Source organism: Aulostomus chinensis, chromosome 10 (genome assembly GCF_037954235.1).
Source record: "Aulostomus chinensis isolate RoL2024-O1b breed Wild chromosome 10, RoL_Achi_v1.0, whole genome shotgun sequence".
NCBI lineage: Eukaryota > Metazoa > Chordata > Actinopteri > Syngnathiformes > Aulostomidae > Aulostomus > Aulostomus chinensis.
In genome coordinates this window covers 2,149,632-2,162,653 of record NC_141329.1, presented here as the reverse complement: position 1 = coordinate 2,162,653, position 13,022 = coordinate 2,149,632, and the positions used below count along the sequence as shown (strand labels likewise).

The 13,022-nt window shown below is 47.6% G+C and overlaps 1 protein-coding gene across 2 annotated transcripts; it reads right to left on the bottom strand.

The window, feature by feature from the left end:
- Position 1: 1 nt before the first annotated feature.
- Positions 2-11,902, bottom strand: sgcg (sarcoglycan, gamma). Of its 2 annotated transcripts, none has more exons than XM_086215065.1 (8): positions 10,855-11,902; positions 6,589-6,786; positions 5,453-5,557; positions 4,107-4,194; positions 2,983-3,102; positions 2,322-2,394; positions 1,710-1,833; positions 2-1,408 (listed from the first exon to the last, which is right to left on the bottom strand). In XM_086215065.1, exons 2-8 carry the CDS (start codon positions 6,781-6,783, stop codon positions 1,241-1,243), a joined length of 873 nt encoding a protein of 290 aa, XP_086071191.1. In that variant the 5' UTR covers positions 6,784-6,786; positions 10,855-11,902; the 3' UTR covers positions 2-1,240. The 2 variants fall into 2 exon arrangements, with proteins under 2 accessions (XP_086071191.1, XP_086071192.1); XM_086215066.1 differs by lacking the exon at positions 10,855-11,902 and adding an exon at positions 8,565-8,729.
- Positions 11,903-13,022: the final 1,120 nt, after the last annotated feature.

Here is a 13,022-nt window from a genome sequence, read left to right as displayed (position 1 = left end):
GAAGAATAGCACAAAGTTTATTGAACATACAAAATTAATAAATGCACATCACACACTTTAACAAAATGTGCCAGAACACAAGTGGCAACTGCAATTGAACTGCTTAACACTGGCAATAATATTACAAGGTGATGAGATATAAATGCCACTAGAAACGAGATGCCATGTAAAGTGATGCTGCTGCCACCAAATACTGGCACGGCAGACTGAGAACCTTCATCTGACAGTACATGAAAATGAAATGTACCTGTGTGAACATAACAACGGCAAATTTAACCCCCCAAAAAAACAAGAGGTGAATTAAATAACAGAACACCAACTCAGACTCAGAAAGGAGCCACCGCATGACGTGATTGTCAGACCTGGCTGGTCCTCATGGTCACAGATTTTGGTAGTGATGTCGATTCTTGGGTTGTAAATTAAAAGCTGGTGGTCTTGAATCTGAAGCAAAAACTACAAACTAAAAATAGCAAACCCAACAAACATGGTAATGACAATAAAACATCATTATGCGTGTGTCACCATGCTAGTTGCAACTGCACGGTGCCATAAAAACGTAGCACTCCATTCTTAATCCCCCAAACTGTTGCTAAATGTTTCATCTGACTTTGAGATAAAAAAAAAGAAAATATAAGAATTCTCTTGGAGTGATAAAATATCTAACAGCATTGCCCAGATTTCCCCTAATTAACAAAAACATGCTCGACGCCAAAACATGAACACCACACACTGAGGACTTGGAGCTACGAGACTAAAATAAATACGATCAATTACATTCTGACATTTTTATTATCGATCCAAGCCCTTGATATGTGTGTCAGTCGTATTTATTGCACCTCAAGATTATATTGCATAGGATGTAAGCTGTTCACCAGCTCCTATTGCCCAGCCATGACACTGTGTGTGTGTGTGTGTGTGTGTTTGTGTGTGTGCGTGTACGTGTGTGTGTGAGGAATTCTCTAAAATCTCTGATCCAGGCAACGTTAGGGACAGAGAGCCAATTTGTTTCAGCTGAATAACTCGAAGGTCATAAATGCAAGTAGAAGGATGCATTTCATGACCTCTCCAGCGTGTTTGCCAGCAGGCATTTGTATTTTTACAGGCTTCAACCTGCCAGTGGGAGATCGGAGACCCACGGGTGGATGTATAAAAACAACTCAAGCCAGATATAAACGCTTGTGCTTGCTGCCTCCCAGAAGACGCGTCGTCTTCAGGATGGGAAATCGATCACCTAGTCTATCTAGCACTCCTGGTTCTCGCTGCAGGTGGAGGTGACCCCCGCCTTGGAGAGGAAGAGTTTGCCGCTGGGACAGACGCAGACCTCATAGAGACCCTGGGCACCTCCAGAAACCCCTCCCCTGCTCAGGGGCAGGCTCGGCATGCGCACTGTCTCAGCATCCAGCACCAGCTGAGGGCAAGAAGAGCAGAGATTACACACACAAGCTGAGAACACACAGGCTGGCTCTACAGGAAGTGACGTGTCCCAAGAGTGACTGTCTGGATGGAAGATAAAATAAATATGAGAAGAAGCAGGAGAACCAGTGGAATGATGCAAGAACAAAAAGAGCCTTCATGAACAAAAGCTCCATAAATATCTGCAGGAAGTATGAAACACGAAAGAATGAATTATATAGTGAGCGTCTAGGTGCACTTTGTGATATTTGAAGTATTTATATAGTGAGAAAGGGAAGTAAGGAGTATTTTCTCACCAGTCCTGCGCTGGACTGCAGGATCACGTCCATGTTGGAAGCAGCTTCTGTGTTTCCAGCCAGAGCTTTGATATGAACTCCTTTAGGAGCGTCTATAGTCAGAGAGCGAGTCGGAGACTCCAGCCTGAAGACAAACAGCTGAGAATCAGGAGCTGCGGCTCCGTCTGCTCAAGCCTTCCATCATTTCTTTGGTTTTTAACTCTGAAAGTTTCTGAATGTTCTTTAGTTTCATTACAGTGAAATTACAGGCAGAGATTTACCACGTTTAATTTTGCTGTTGCCATAATTCTTTGCTACGAGGCAGTAAAGGAGCATTATAACATGTCTCAATTCAGTCGACAGTGGCGTTGTGATTCAGCACAAACAGAACATGACCGCAAGGTCGAAATACAACACACATCATTCAGACTTTACAGATAATTCTCGGCTTTTCTGATTGCAACAACAAAATCAATTTCAACAGGAACAGAGGGAGCAGGTAAAACTACAGCTGGTCGGTACTGAAACTGTCAGGTCTCATTCTTACAATCAAGCAACGCATCACTTTCATGTGACGTTAACGAGGAGAGGGGTTTTGGAGGTAACTTGCTCACCGGGGTCTGAGAATCTCACCTCAGGTCTTTGAAGAGTTCGGACTTCAGCTGGGGAGTTTCCACCGAATGCTGGAACAGAGCTCCTTCTGGACCTGGTGGAGAGAAGCACAAGTTTACGTGGAGACGAGTGCGCCGCGCTGATGGGAGGAGTCAGGTGATGCTGGAGAGGAACCAGTGAGCACACGCGATGGTGATCCAGCTGTGGCGGGTGAAGCCTCTTGAATTAATTTAATTTTAGCAGCTTCTCCTCGACCGCCGCTGGTTGCTGTAGATCCAAACAGCTGCAGGCACCATGAAGCCATCAGCTGACACATCCATCAACAAAGATCAGCCAGCTACACACACTGATGAGGACACAGGACGACCACAGGAGGATGGGAGTTATTATTCATCTTGTTGGCTCCAAACTCATAAAGACAAAAAGAAGCTAGACTGCGATCACATGCTCTTTATGAGCGTTGCTGCAGCGCGGAGACATCAGCGCACCTCCGACTGCGGGACGTCACTGATGATGGAAATAAGCGCATCTGTCGTGGCTGCCGCACCGAAATCTGCCTCCAAACCAAACACTTCCTGTGGCGTTGACATCTGTTCCCGGTATTTCATTTTCCAAATCCAAACATGCACCTGAAGGCGTGTGATATTTCCAGGAAGGCAGCAGGTGGCAGCGGTTGCTTTACCTGTGATGCGTAGTTTGTCATTTCCAATCACAGCCTGCTCGCCATCTGCGCTGAACAGCATGTGGTCGTTGTGGGAGTTGATGAGCAGTTTATGAGTGTGTCCCTGAGCCTCTTTTGGACCTGCAACAACAACAACACCTGAAGGGTTTGGCAAACTCCACACACACACACACACACATATTAAATCTAATGTTTGTCTTTGAGAGACGTCCTGCTCCGCCGTGGAACAACCTCAACCTTCCACGTCAGCGGTGCAACCAGAGCTCGCAGAGTAAAAGGAGAAAAAGGACCAACGCTGGCTAAAACAGGAGTGATGACAATAAGACTCATCATCATATCACATTCATCAGCGCGTCAATCAAGTCAGGATTTGAACCTGTTTTTCCTCCTCTCTTGTGTGACACGTCTCAGTCCATCTTTGTCTTTTGCTTGTAAAAAATTTAAAGTGGCAACAGCAACAAAAAGCACTGAGTACAAATACAGAGCTATAAAGAGGTCGTTTATAAGGGATCTCGTCATGTGACACCACCTCATTCCTCAGGAGGTGAAAAGAGGAGGAGAAATCCCACGAGCTGAAGGAAACATCTTTTACCCTCCACCTCTGCAGCCTGGCACTCTGGAGGAACCCTCAGCCAGGGATTGAAGTCACTTCAGCGCCAACAACGGTGAGCCGTCGTGTCCTCTCTCTAACAAGCATTTCAGTTTTATTCACAGAGGGCCGGGCGATGGTTTTTATGACTTAATGATCGAGGACACATAACGGCACTGTAAAACACTGCAATTAGCTGGGTCATTAGTTGGCAATTTAATTATGACAAAATACCCCGACGCAGCCGTTGGTGAGTCATAAAAGAAGCACAAATATGATCCTCGGCAGGCCTCGGGCCCTCTGTGTCGTGCAGAACGATCCGGAGGCAACGACACAGGGAGGAATGTTGCATTTAATGGATTTGAAATGGAAATCTATGACTTTATTATGGAAAGATGACTTCCTGTCACTGCTAATGTTGGATAAGAAATTGCTCCAGGATAAGAGCATGAATGACTTCACTACTGCCGTCTGACATCAGCGGGATGCTTCAACGGGGGCGAGCGTGAGCGCGCATGCATCCTCTCTCTCTTACCCACAGTCATCCGCCCTGTGACATCACCGTCTTCGTTACGGACATTCAGAGAAACGTTTTCCGATGAGTGCAGGAGAAGAGCAACGTCCTGCAAAAAGCAATAAGATGAAGGTAACGATGACGATCAGAGATATCAGAGATGATCATTTATTAATTTGGAGGTTATTTTCTGTGTGTCTCCTGACATCGTCGTCCTCTCTGGGGATGAACGCTAATCTTTCCATCTGTTCCAGACGTTCTTGGCAGAACCATCAGTCTCAGCTTGTGTTTAGTGCTCATAAACTCACCCAATAACATGCCTTTTTTGTATCTGTGGACAGTGATGGAGGATACACACCACCTGGCAACCTGAAGTTATTGGAGAGCCAACGCTGTTAACGTGTACGAGCTTTCTATAAACGCTGTGTTACTACTGTAGTATTAGTACATGATATGACCCCAGTGTCAGTGTGAGAGTAACCACTACCTCAAGTACTGAACCTCTGAAGGAGGTCAGGTTCTACGGCCTTAAAAGACCCCAAATAAGTCAAGAGTAGCTTAGCAACTGTCAGGCTAATGAGAAGTACATGCAGAGAAGAGATGTGAAATGAAATATTATCTTAAAAATCATTTCATTCCAAACAAACAGGAAAATATAGTGGAACCAGTGGGTCTCCGAGATTTCCCTCGCACCAGTTTCAGCCTCCGTGTTAGCGAGTCCCCCTCCCGTGCGATGGCGACAAGTTCTGGACCAATGAGGCGACAAAAATTACAACAGTGAGCACCAGTGCATCACTGGAGCGACAGTCACCTCTGAAACTGCAACAAAAGCCCTCGGTGAAGTGTAGAAGTTGAGACGGCGACTCATTAGAATGTATTAGAGAAGGAGCTCGTCCATAAACAGGGAAAGCATTACTTTTTTTTAATGGGGCCCATAAAGTACGAAAGAATGCTGAAAAATTGCTGTGACGAGCAAGAAAAACCATAGCATGTAAACAACTGCAGTAAAGTGCTCCCATGTGCTGCGAGCAGGCTGGCCATAAACCACCGCAAATATCTCTGAGGTTAATCGGGAGCTCCCTGCACCACCACGTGCACCGTGAGTGACTGCCAAAGCTCCTTTCCTCTGACATATCTCCAAAAAAGTACATTTAGAAATATGCAGCTCACTCAGCTACAGCTGGGGAGGGAAGAAACGCTGGAGAGGCAACTGACGACCGCGTTGAAGGTTTGCAAGATGAAATAAAGACAGGGAGGTTGAGTTACTGAGGAGGGAACAGTTTGAGAAGACAGCAGGGAGACCGAAAGAAAGGTGGCAGATGAAGGATCGAGTCCCAAAGTAAAGACAGAGTGTGGTGTTGTCATACTTCTCTGGAGTGGATCTCCTGAGCGTAGACAGGAAACAGAAACTCTGACTCCCCCTCGTCCAGCTTGACCCCTTCGGAGTGCACTTGTAGGAGCCCCATCCCCTCCTGCAGGCACACGGACCTCATTCAGACACGGAACGTGTCTCCGTCAAACAAATAAAAAGCTTTGCTTGTCAAGTGAAAATGCAAATTACACATCTGAGGATGAGGAATCTTTAATTTTATCATCCAAAAGTGTGCAGCTTGTTACCCATCACAACGTCTGTTCACCAAAGAACTGTCACGGCTAAGAAACTGTTGGACAACACTTTGTAGTCCAACAGTTTGCTACATTGATTAACCTCCTCCCTGACATGCTAACCTCCTTTAGGACTACAAAGTACCTCCTCCCTGACATGCTAACTTCCTTTTGGACTACAACAGCACCTCCCCCCTGACATGCTAACTTCCTGTTGGACTACAACAGTACCTCCTCCCTGACATGCTAACTTCCTATTGGACCACAACAGGACCTCCTCCCTGACATGCTAACTTCCTGTTGGACTACAACAGGACCTCCTCCCTGACATGCTAACTTCCTGTTGGACTACAACAGCACCTCCTCCCTGACATGCTAACTTCCTGTTGGACTACAACAGCACCTTCTCCCTGACATGCTAACTTCCTGTTGGACTACAACAGGATCTCCTCCCTGACATGCTAACTTCCTGTTGGACTACAACAGGACCTCCTCCCTGACATGCTAACTCCCTGTTGGACTACAACAGGACCTCCTCCCTGACATGCTAACTTCCTGTTGGACTACAACAGCACCTTCTCCCTGACATACTAACTTCCTGTTGGACTACAACAGGACCTCCTCCCTGACATGCTAACTTCCTGTTGGACTACAACAGCACCTTCTCCCTGACATACTAACTCCCTGTTGGACTACAACAGCACCTTCTCCCTGACATGCTAACTTCCTGTTGGACTACAACAGCACCTTCTCCCTGACATACTAACTTCCTGTTGGACTACAACAGTACCTCCTTCCCGCACTGCTCTACAACATCTCAGATATTATATTATGGATATTATTATTATTAAAGGATAGAAGCAAAAGGGGTGAAACTGTCCAGGTGAGTCGTGCGTACCGTGTTGAACCACATGACCCTCAGGATCCAGATGGTGAGGGCGAAGTTGACCACCAGGATGATGATGAGCAGCAGGACGAACAGGTAGAGGCAGCGCTTCCTCCATCCGTAGATGCCGATCGTATAGACCTGGTCGGGCACCGGCCGGGGGACGCTGCTGCCCTGGGTGGTGGTGACGTACTGCTCCCGCATCATCGGCTACATGACACCAGACACAAAGCTGTTAACATCACAGGCCTTGAAGAGTAGCTGTACCAAAGTAGTTGAAGTTTGTAAGACGTGAAGTCCTCGCGATTGGCAGCTTTCAGTCGCCCTGGAGTCAAAGCTGTGATTTGATTATTGGATGTTTCTGCTTCACTGAGCAGAATGATGAATCTGTTTTATTTTGACATTCTTCTGCTGAAGGCAGGAAGTGAAAGAAACTTATAAACTTGAGTCTCCAGTGCGCAAACGCCAGGAATCGGTAGGAAAGTAGAAGAAGTGGGAAAGATCTCCATGTCCATGGAAAGGAACAAAATTTGCATTTTCAGTTTGATGGGATTTCTACAAATCAGGTGATTTCACCACAGAAATTAGAGACTGAGTTTGTGTCTAATCACATAGAAGTCAGAGGAGGCAAGGAGTGACAGAGGGGGCGGAGCAAACGTGTTGCCCGATTCTTCGTCTTAAGTCTGATTGTGGGTTTTCAGTTCAGTATTGCGGCGCTGCGGAGACGTCGGGATACACATCACCTACAGATGTAAGAAAACATCTCAGTTTCATAGTGAGTCTGAAAAAAAGTTCATTTAAAAAGGGGATTTCTCTCTAAAATGCAAATCATGTAGCAATTAGATGTTGTTTATCAATGGAGCAGCCCAGGGGTCAAGGGAGGGTCAAGATAGGTACCAGCATCCAGAGTCGTGGCCACTGTAGCAGGGTCCATGTCCATGGGGGGGGGGGGGATTTTTACACATCCTGCAGCGTTCCAGCAGAATCTGGTTTCACTTTGAGCCTTTAAGCTTAAACGTCTACACACCTTAACACACTTCTGTATAATGGCTTGTTCTCACATGGCACAGCGGTTCATTCATGAGCCCAGTCGGGGATATCTGGCTCACTGCACCCCTGGAAAAACTGACTCCTTCTGCACAAAGGCAACTGAACACGCCACTTATTAGCGAGCAGACGAGGAACTTCTGCCTACCCAGCAGCAGCTATCAATAACAAAGGCGAGGAGATGAATATCAGCACGTCTGAGGCCGCCGTCCGCTCAGCAACACCAACAATCATGTTCTGTATTTAGCTCACGTGAAGGCAGCGAGCCCTCCAGTCAGCACACCGGGAACATTTGTGTCAACAGGAAACCCCAGGGGCATATTTCACAAGGACGAGTGTGTCCGGTGAAGCCGAGGCGGCGACGGAACGCGGCGCGCAGCAGTGTCACTTCTTATTGATTCATCTGCATTAATAAGCAGGCGAAGGCTGCAGAGAAAGCTGCTTCCACAGAGCGATACGCTGTCACTCGTAGATGATTATGGGTCAATAAAACTCCCCTGAACTGTCAGACGGCGCCTCCACCTCAACTCCATGGTCAAAGTTACTGGAATAAAGACGCAGCTCAGTTATGGCAGCACTTCTCCTGGCGCTGACCCTCATGTGGGACAGATGTTGCATCTCACCGCCACAGTAAAGGACCTTTACATCGTGTTGAAGGAGAGACTTTTCAATCCAAACTCTAATCCAAAGACGCTGCACCGATGATGATAGAAGACTCAGCTGACTTGAGTAAAAAATGTGAGTGAAACGCAGTTCATTCTTGAGGCGATGAAGGCAAATATCCTTTCCCCCCGACAACCAGGCGTGCTGGCTAAATACAAGCCCTCTGCTAGGGTCTAGGACGATGAAGGTGGAGCGCTTCCTCCGTTCTTGCTCTCTTCGGTAAACACGGGGAGGTAAGACGCTATTGTGAAGGTCTGAGAGTGTTTCAGTGACCGAACCTGCCTCCTGTCACATGGTCGGCTGGCCCAGCTGGGATCCGTGGCCTTCACTGCTCATCTAAACAAATTAACGTTGCCAACAAAAGAAGAAGAAGAAAAGACGAGGGCTTTGCTTCAGGGCGGAGGAGAGCTACGGCCACAAGGAGAATCTTCTGGGAATTTCCCCCCAACACATCTCCTCGTTAATATTTATCAATCATACCTGTGAGAACGAGGCACAAAGACAAAATGAGCCCCCGAAGCAAAGCTGAGCAGCAAAAGATAGATTTTAGTTTTTTCAAAATGGTTCTTCAGTATGAGACAAAAGGTTTAATCATTCCCTGGTAAATTGAAACAATTTCAACAGCTGGAGCAAAGAAAATTAATTCACAAGACACATTACAGACAATAAACAACTCAAAGTGCTTCACAGATAAATAAATCACAAAGAAATGGAGGAGAGCAGCCAGAAAAGAAAAATCGAAGGCACACAGAGAAAAAATGGCAGGTAAATAAAAGCAGGTAATCAGCAGAGCGCAGAAATAAAACAGGCATGAATTTACAGGTCCAGCTGGAATGTGGCTGCCAGCAGCGTCACCTTGCTGACATCAAATCTCTGACCTGTCTGATATTTTCAGGCCGCTGCTGAAAATGTGTGAGCCCAGGGAGGTTCCAGCCTGAGCCTCTGTCACTCAAGCTCCCACCACAACCACGTCAGGTTCACCCTCAATCAACCGCAGAAAACGTGGAAGGAATTCATCAGACGCACACTCCGAGGGCGTCGACTGAACCGGTGACGCACACACAGATCAGTTCATCATCCGCGTGCATGTCAAGAGATCCGCTCCTTCCAGAGATCTGGTGATCAACCACATCCCGCGGAGCAATAAGATGAGGCTGGATGGACGGATGGATGCACGCCGGGACGTCTGCTGCCGAGCAGCTCCAGGAGGATTTGAAACATAAAACGATTTCCAAAAATGTTGTGAGTTGACCTCTTGAACCCCGAGATCCTCCCCAGAATAGAGCCGGACTGGCACAGCAACGATCAGCTCAGGACCCGGGACTCAGGATTGTACGACCTCTGAGGGTTTAAATCGCTTTCCTGGACCGACGAGACGAAACACCGGCAGGACGCCGGCTCATTAGAGTTTCATTGGTGAACAAATAAGCAAAGTCAATATTATAAAATGAGGTTGGGGAGGCATCGCTAGTCGAGGACTGACGCGTTGATCCTCGTTGTTGTTCTCTGAGTTAATGACCTGAGCTGTCCTCGTGAACCAACCACACATCATTCGCCTGCAAACCAGTTGATGAGCGCAGCTCTGCGCTAAATAGACGGTGAGGGTGAGAAGGGGATTTGCTCATTATGATGTTAATGAATTTGATCAAACCGGGTGTGTTTGAAATGAAAGCATTAAGAGGCTTCCGTAGACGGGCCAGACTGCGAGGGGGAAGCAGCTTTGATGCTGGATCTTTTGAGGCATCTTCCTGCTCCAGTTTCAGTGTTTGCAGCCCTTCAGCCACAGACGGATTCTTCCATAGCAACAAAACAAACACTCGCCACTCCGGGTACAGGGAGGCTCAAACTTAGGGGATTTCTGACATTTAAGGGGAAATGATTTGGTTTTATTTCAAAGTTCAAATCCTCCTCTCAGTGTACAACTTGAAAACGATCCCACAAGGGACAACTGGGGGCAAACAGCAAATGTCTGTCGCAGCCTTCGAGCACGGTCCTCTCCTTCCTGAGATGAAGAGTACTGAGCTCGCTGTTATTGGGCTATTTGTCATCAGGCACCCCGCAATTAACCTCACACCAGTGATGCTGCACGCCTGGCGCTTCCTCTCTGTCTGTGGCCTCGGGGCGAGAGCGCAGGCCAAGCCGAACGCCGGCCCGAGATCCACAAGGGTGCGTTTGTAATTGAGAACCCTCGGAGCCAGAGCCGGACTGGACTAAAAATCAGAACTTTCAGGAGAGTGACCGGGGAGCGTGGAGCGGCGGTGGGAAGCCGAGCACAGGCCTGTCCTGTCTGTGTGTCGGGTGGTCGCCCTCATGTCTGCTGCCTTCTAAATATAGGACATGGTATTGTGAACTAAATTTAAAAAAGTGCCACGGGACACAGAGACACACTGGTATGACTAATGAGCACACGAGAGAGGAGCTGTTGGCCAAAGTTATTTCTGTACGTTAATATTTCTGCTCATTTCGGGTAAAAGTGCTGTCAGGCAGGAGGAAAAGCAAGGAAAGCTCAAGTACAGTAGGTCAAAGGTTGCTTGTAATCTGAAAGAGAGCGAAGGGAAGAGTACTCACGGCTGCGTCGAGGCTCAGCAGAGGTCTGGCGCGCTGCAGCGAGCTGGTAAGAAGCTCCTCACGCGTCTGTCAGCCACTCAACAGCTGCGAGCCATAAATCCAGCGATGGAAGTGGCCGGAATCATCAACACGAGAGGACGCTCCTGCATACACAGTCACTCTGGCTCTCAGCCTTCCTGCAGACATTTGAATATCATCAGAGAGTGAGTGTGAGGAAGAGAGAGAGGGGGGGGGGGGCAGGGAGAGGGAGGGAGGGAGGAACCATCAGTGGAGAGTTCCATCCGAACACCAGTGAGTCACTTTCACTGGCCCAGCCCAGACTTTAGTCACGGCTCGAAAAACAAAACCACACTGGCCTTCAGACGTTCCACCGGCTGACCTGGTCGGACCTCGGAGACGGAGAACCAGGGAGGGTGCACAAGTCGTTTGAGCTGGAAATGATTTCCAACGCAAAATGTGGCTCATTTTCTCTCTCTCTTAAAAAACAAACAAACAAACAAAAAAACAGCAAACAAATATACGTCGGCGCGTCCAAACTATTAATATCCCAGCGTGGGTCTTCATGGCGCTCCTCCAGATGTTCTCGTCACCTTACAAACTGTTTCTGTTGGCGGGTCACAAGTTTTATTGCTCAGAATCTCATCAAAAAAGGGAAAAAGCAGAATATTCATACAAAGGCTTGGAAAAAACTAGAATAAATAAATACATGACACTGACATGTTCACTGGAATCGAAGCTGAGTGATGACGTAGTGGCAGCTTCGTCACAATAAACACCACTTTAAACTCGATACTGCGGGACAAAAAAATACACACATTCAACATAGAAACTACTCGATAAAAGCCACAATGATGATGTAAAAAAAATGTACGATTCCCTCTTCTATCACGAATAATGTTGCAGTTGCAGTGAATGTTGTAACAATGACGTGTTTTCTACGTCATCAAAGCTGGCCACGCCCCCAGGAACCCTGCCCTCGGCTCACACGTGCGCTGATGTCCCGCACGGCCGGGATTAAATTGATTCAAACTCCAAACGCACTTCATGCGGGAACATTTCCATCTATTTAGAAAAAAATGACGATTGAAAGCAGAGATTCCCCCTCCTCGCCCAGCAGTCGCCCCCTGCTGGTTATGGGGCGGAATGCAGGTTTATCTTGATGAGAGGTTCGTCCGACCCTCTCCCCCACCTTTATAGTGACGTCATCACCTCCACCAGGTTTCCATTAATATCCAAATATTTTAAGAAGCAGTCATAGAAATCAGCTGACGGCTCCTGAATGAACAACCATGTTCCAACAGTTCTTTCTGTAACTCATTCAGACTTTTATTAAAATAAAAATGGCAGAACATCTTAAAGGAGGGGTCCCTTTTTATTTCTACCGCCATGTCACATGGGAGTGGACGCAGATGGAACCGCCGCCTGGGTCAGGGACCAGAGCAGGAGGTGGTCTTGTGCTCCTGCATCCAGATGTTGAGGAGCTGATGCAGCTGCATCCTTCAGCCGCAGGTCGTGTGTGTGTGTGTGTGTGTGTGTGTGTGTGCTGACTGAGACATTCGATACAACATCCATCACTGCTGCGGTCTTCGGCGCCCCTGAGCTAAAGTCTAACAGATAACATCTCCACTCCTTATCAATATCTCATAACCTCTCGGCGCCTGCAGCTGCGAGGACGAATCTCTGCTGAGACGATTCATCTGGAACTGAGAACAAGAGCGCCTGATGCCCGCTGAGGCCAACGGCTCACGGCGCCGCCGGCTTCAGGAGCGGAATTCCAAAGAACGACTGAACACCGGCACCTCGCTCGATTTCAGGGCTGCTGTCACTTTTCTCGCTTCCTTACATCCACAGCCAGAATCTCCGGTACATTTTGTGAGAAAATATGAAACACAGTCGAGAGGAAAATTAAAAACGGCTCATCGTAACTAATAAACCTGCTTCACTAATGACTCGTGTTCTTAGAGCCAATTCTGCTGGACCCAAACACAGACAACGGTTCTGATGCTGCTGAACCGATGAGTCAACGAGTCTGGAGAACAGAACACGGATGAGGACACAGCAGCTGCAGGGCTGGCATTTCAATCAACCTCGTACAATAATCTCACTTTAGCTTTGATAGCAAGAGGGCTGCTGGTGAGCAGGGGCCCCGGCGCTGGTGAGCAGGGGCC

Excerpts from the sequence above, each read along its gene's own strand:
- sgcg (XM_086215065.1), bottom strand. The coding sequence starts at position 6,783 with ATGATGCGGGAGCAGTACGTCACCACCACCCAGGGCAGCAGCGTCCCC. Across the intron at positions 5,558-6,588 it reads GGGTCATGTGGTTCAACACG|GAGGGGATGGGGCTCCTACA; the intron begins GTACGCACGACT and ends GTGTGCCTGCAG. Across the intron at positions 3,103-4,106 it reads CACAGGGCGGATGACTGTGG|GTCCAAAAGAGGCTCAGGGA; the intron begins GTAAGAGAGAGA and ends TTGTTGTTGCAG.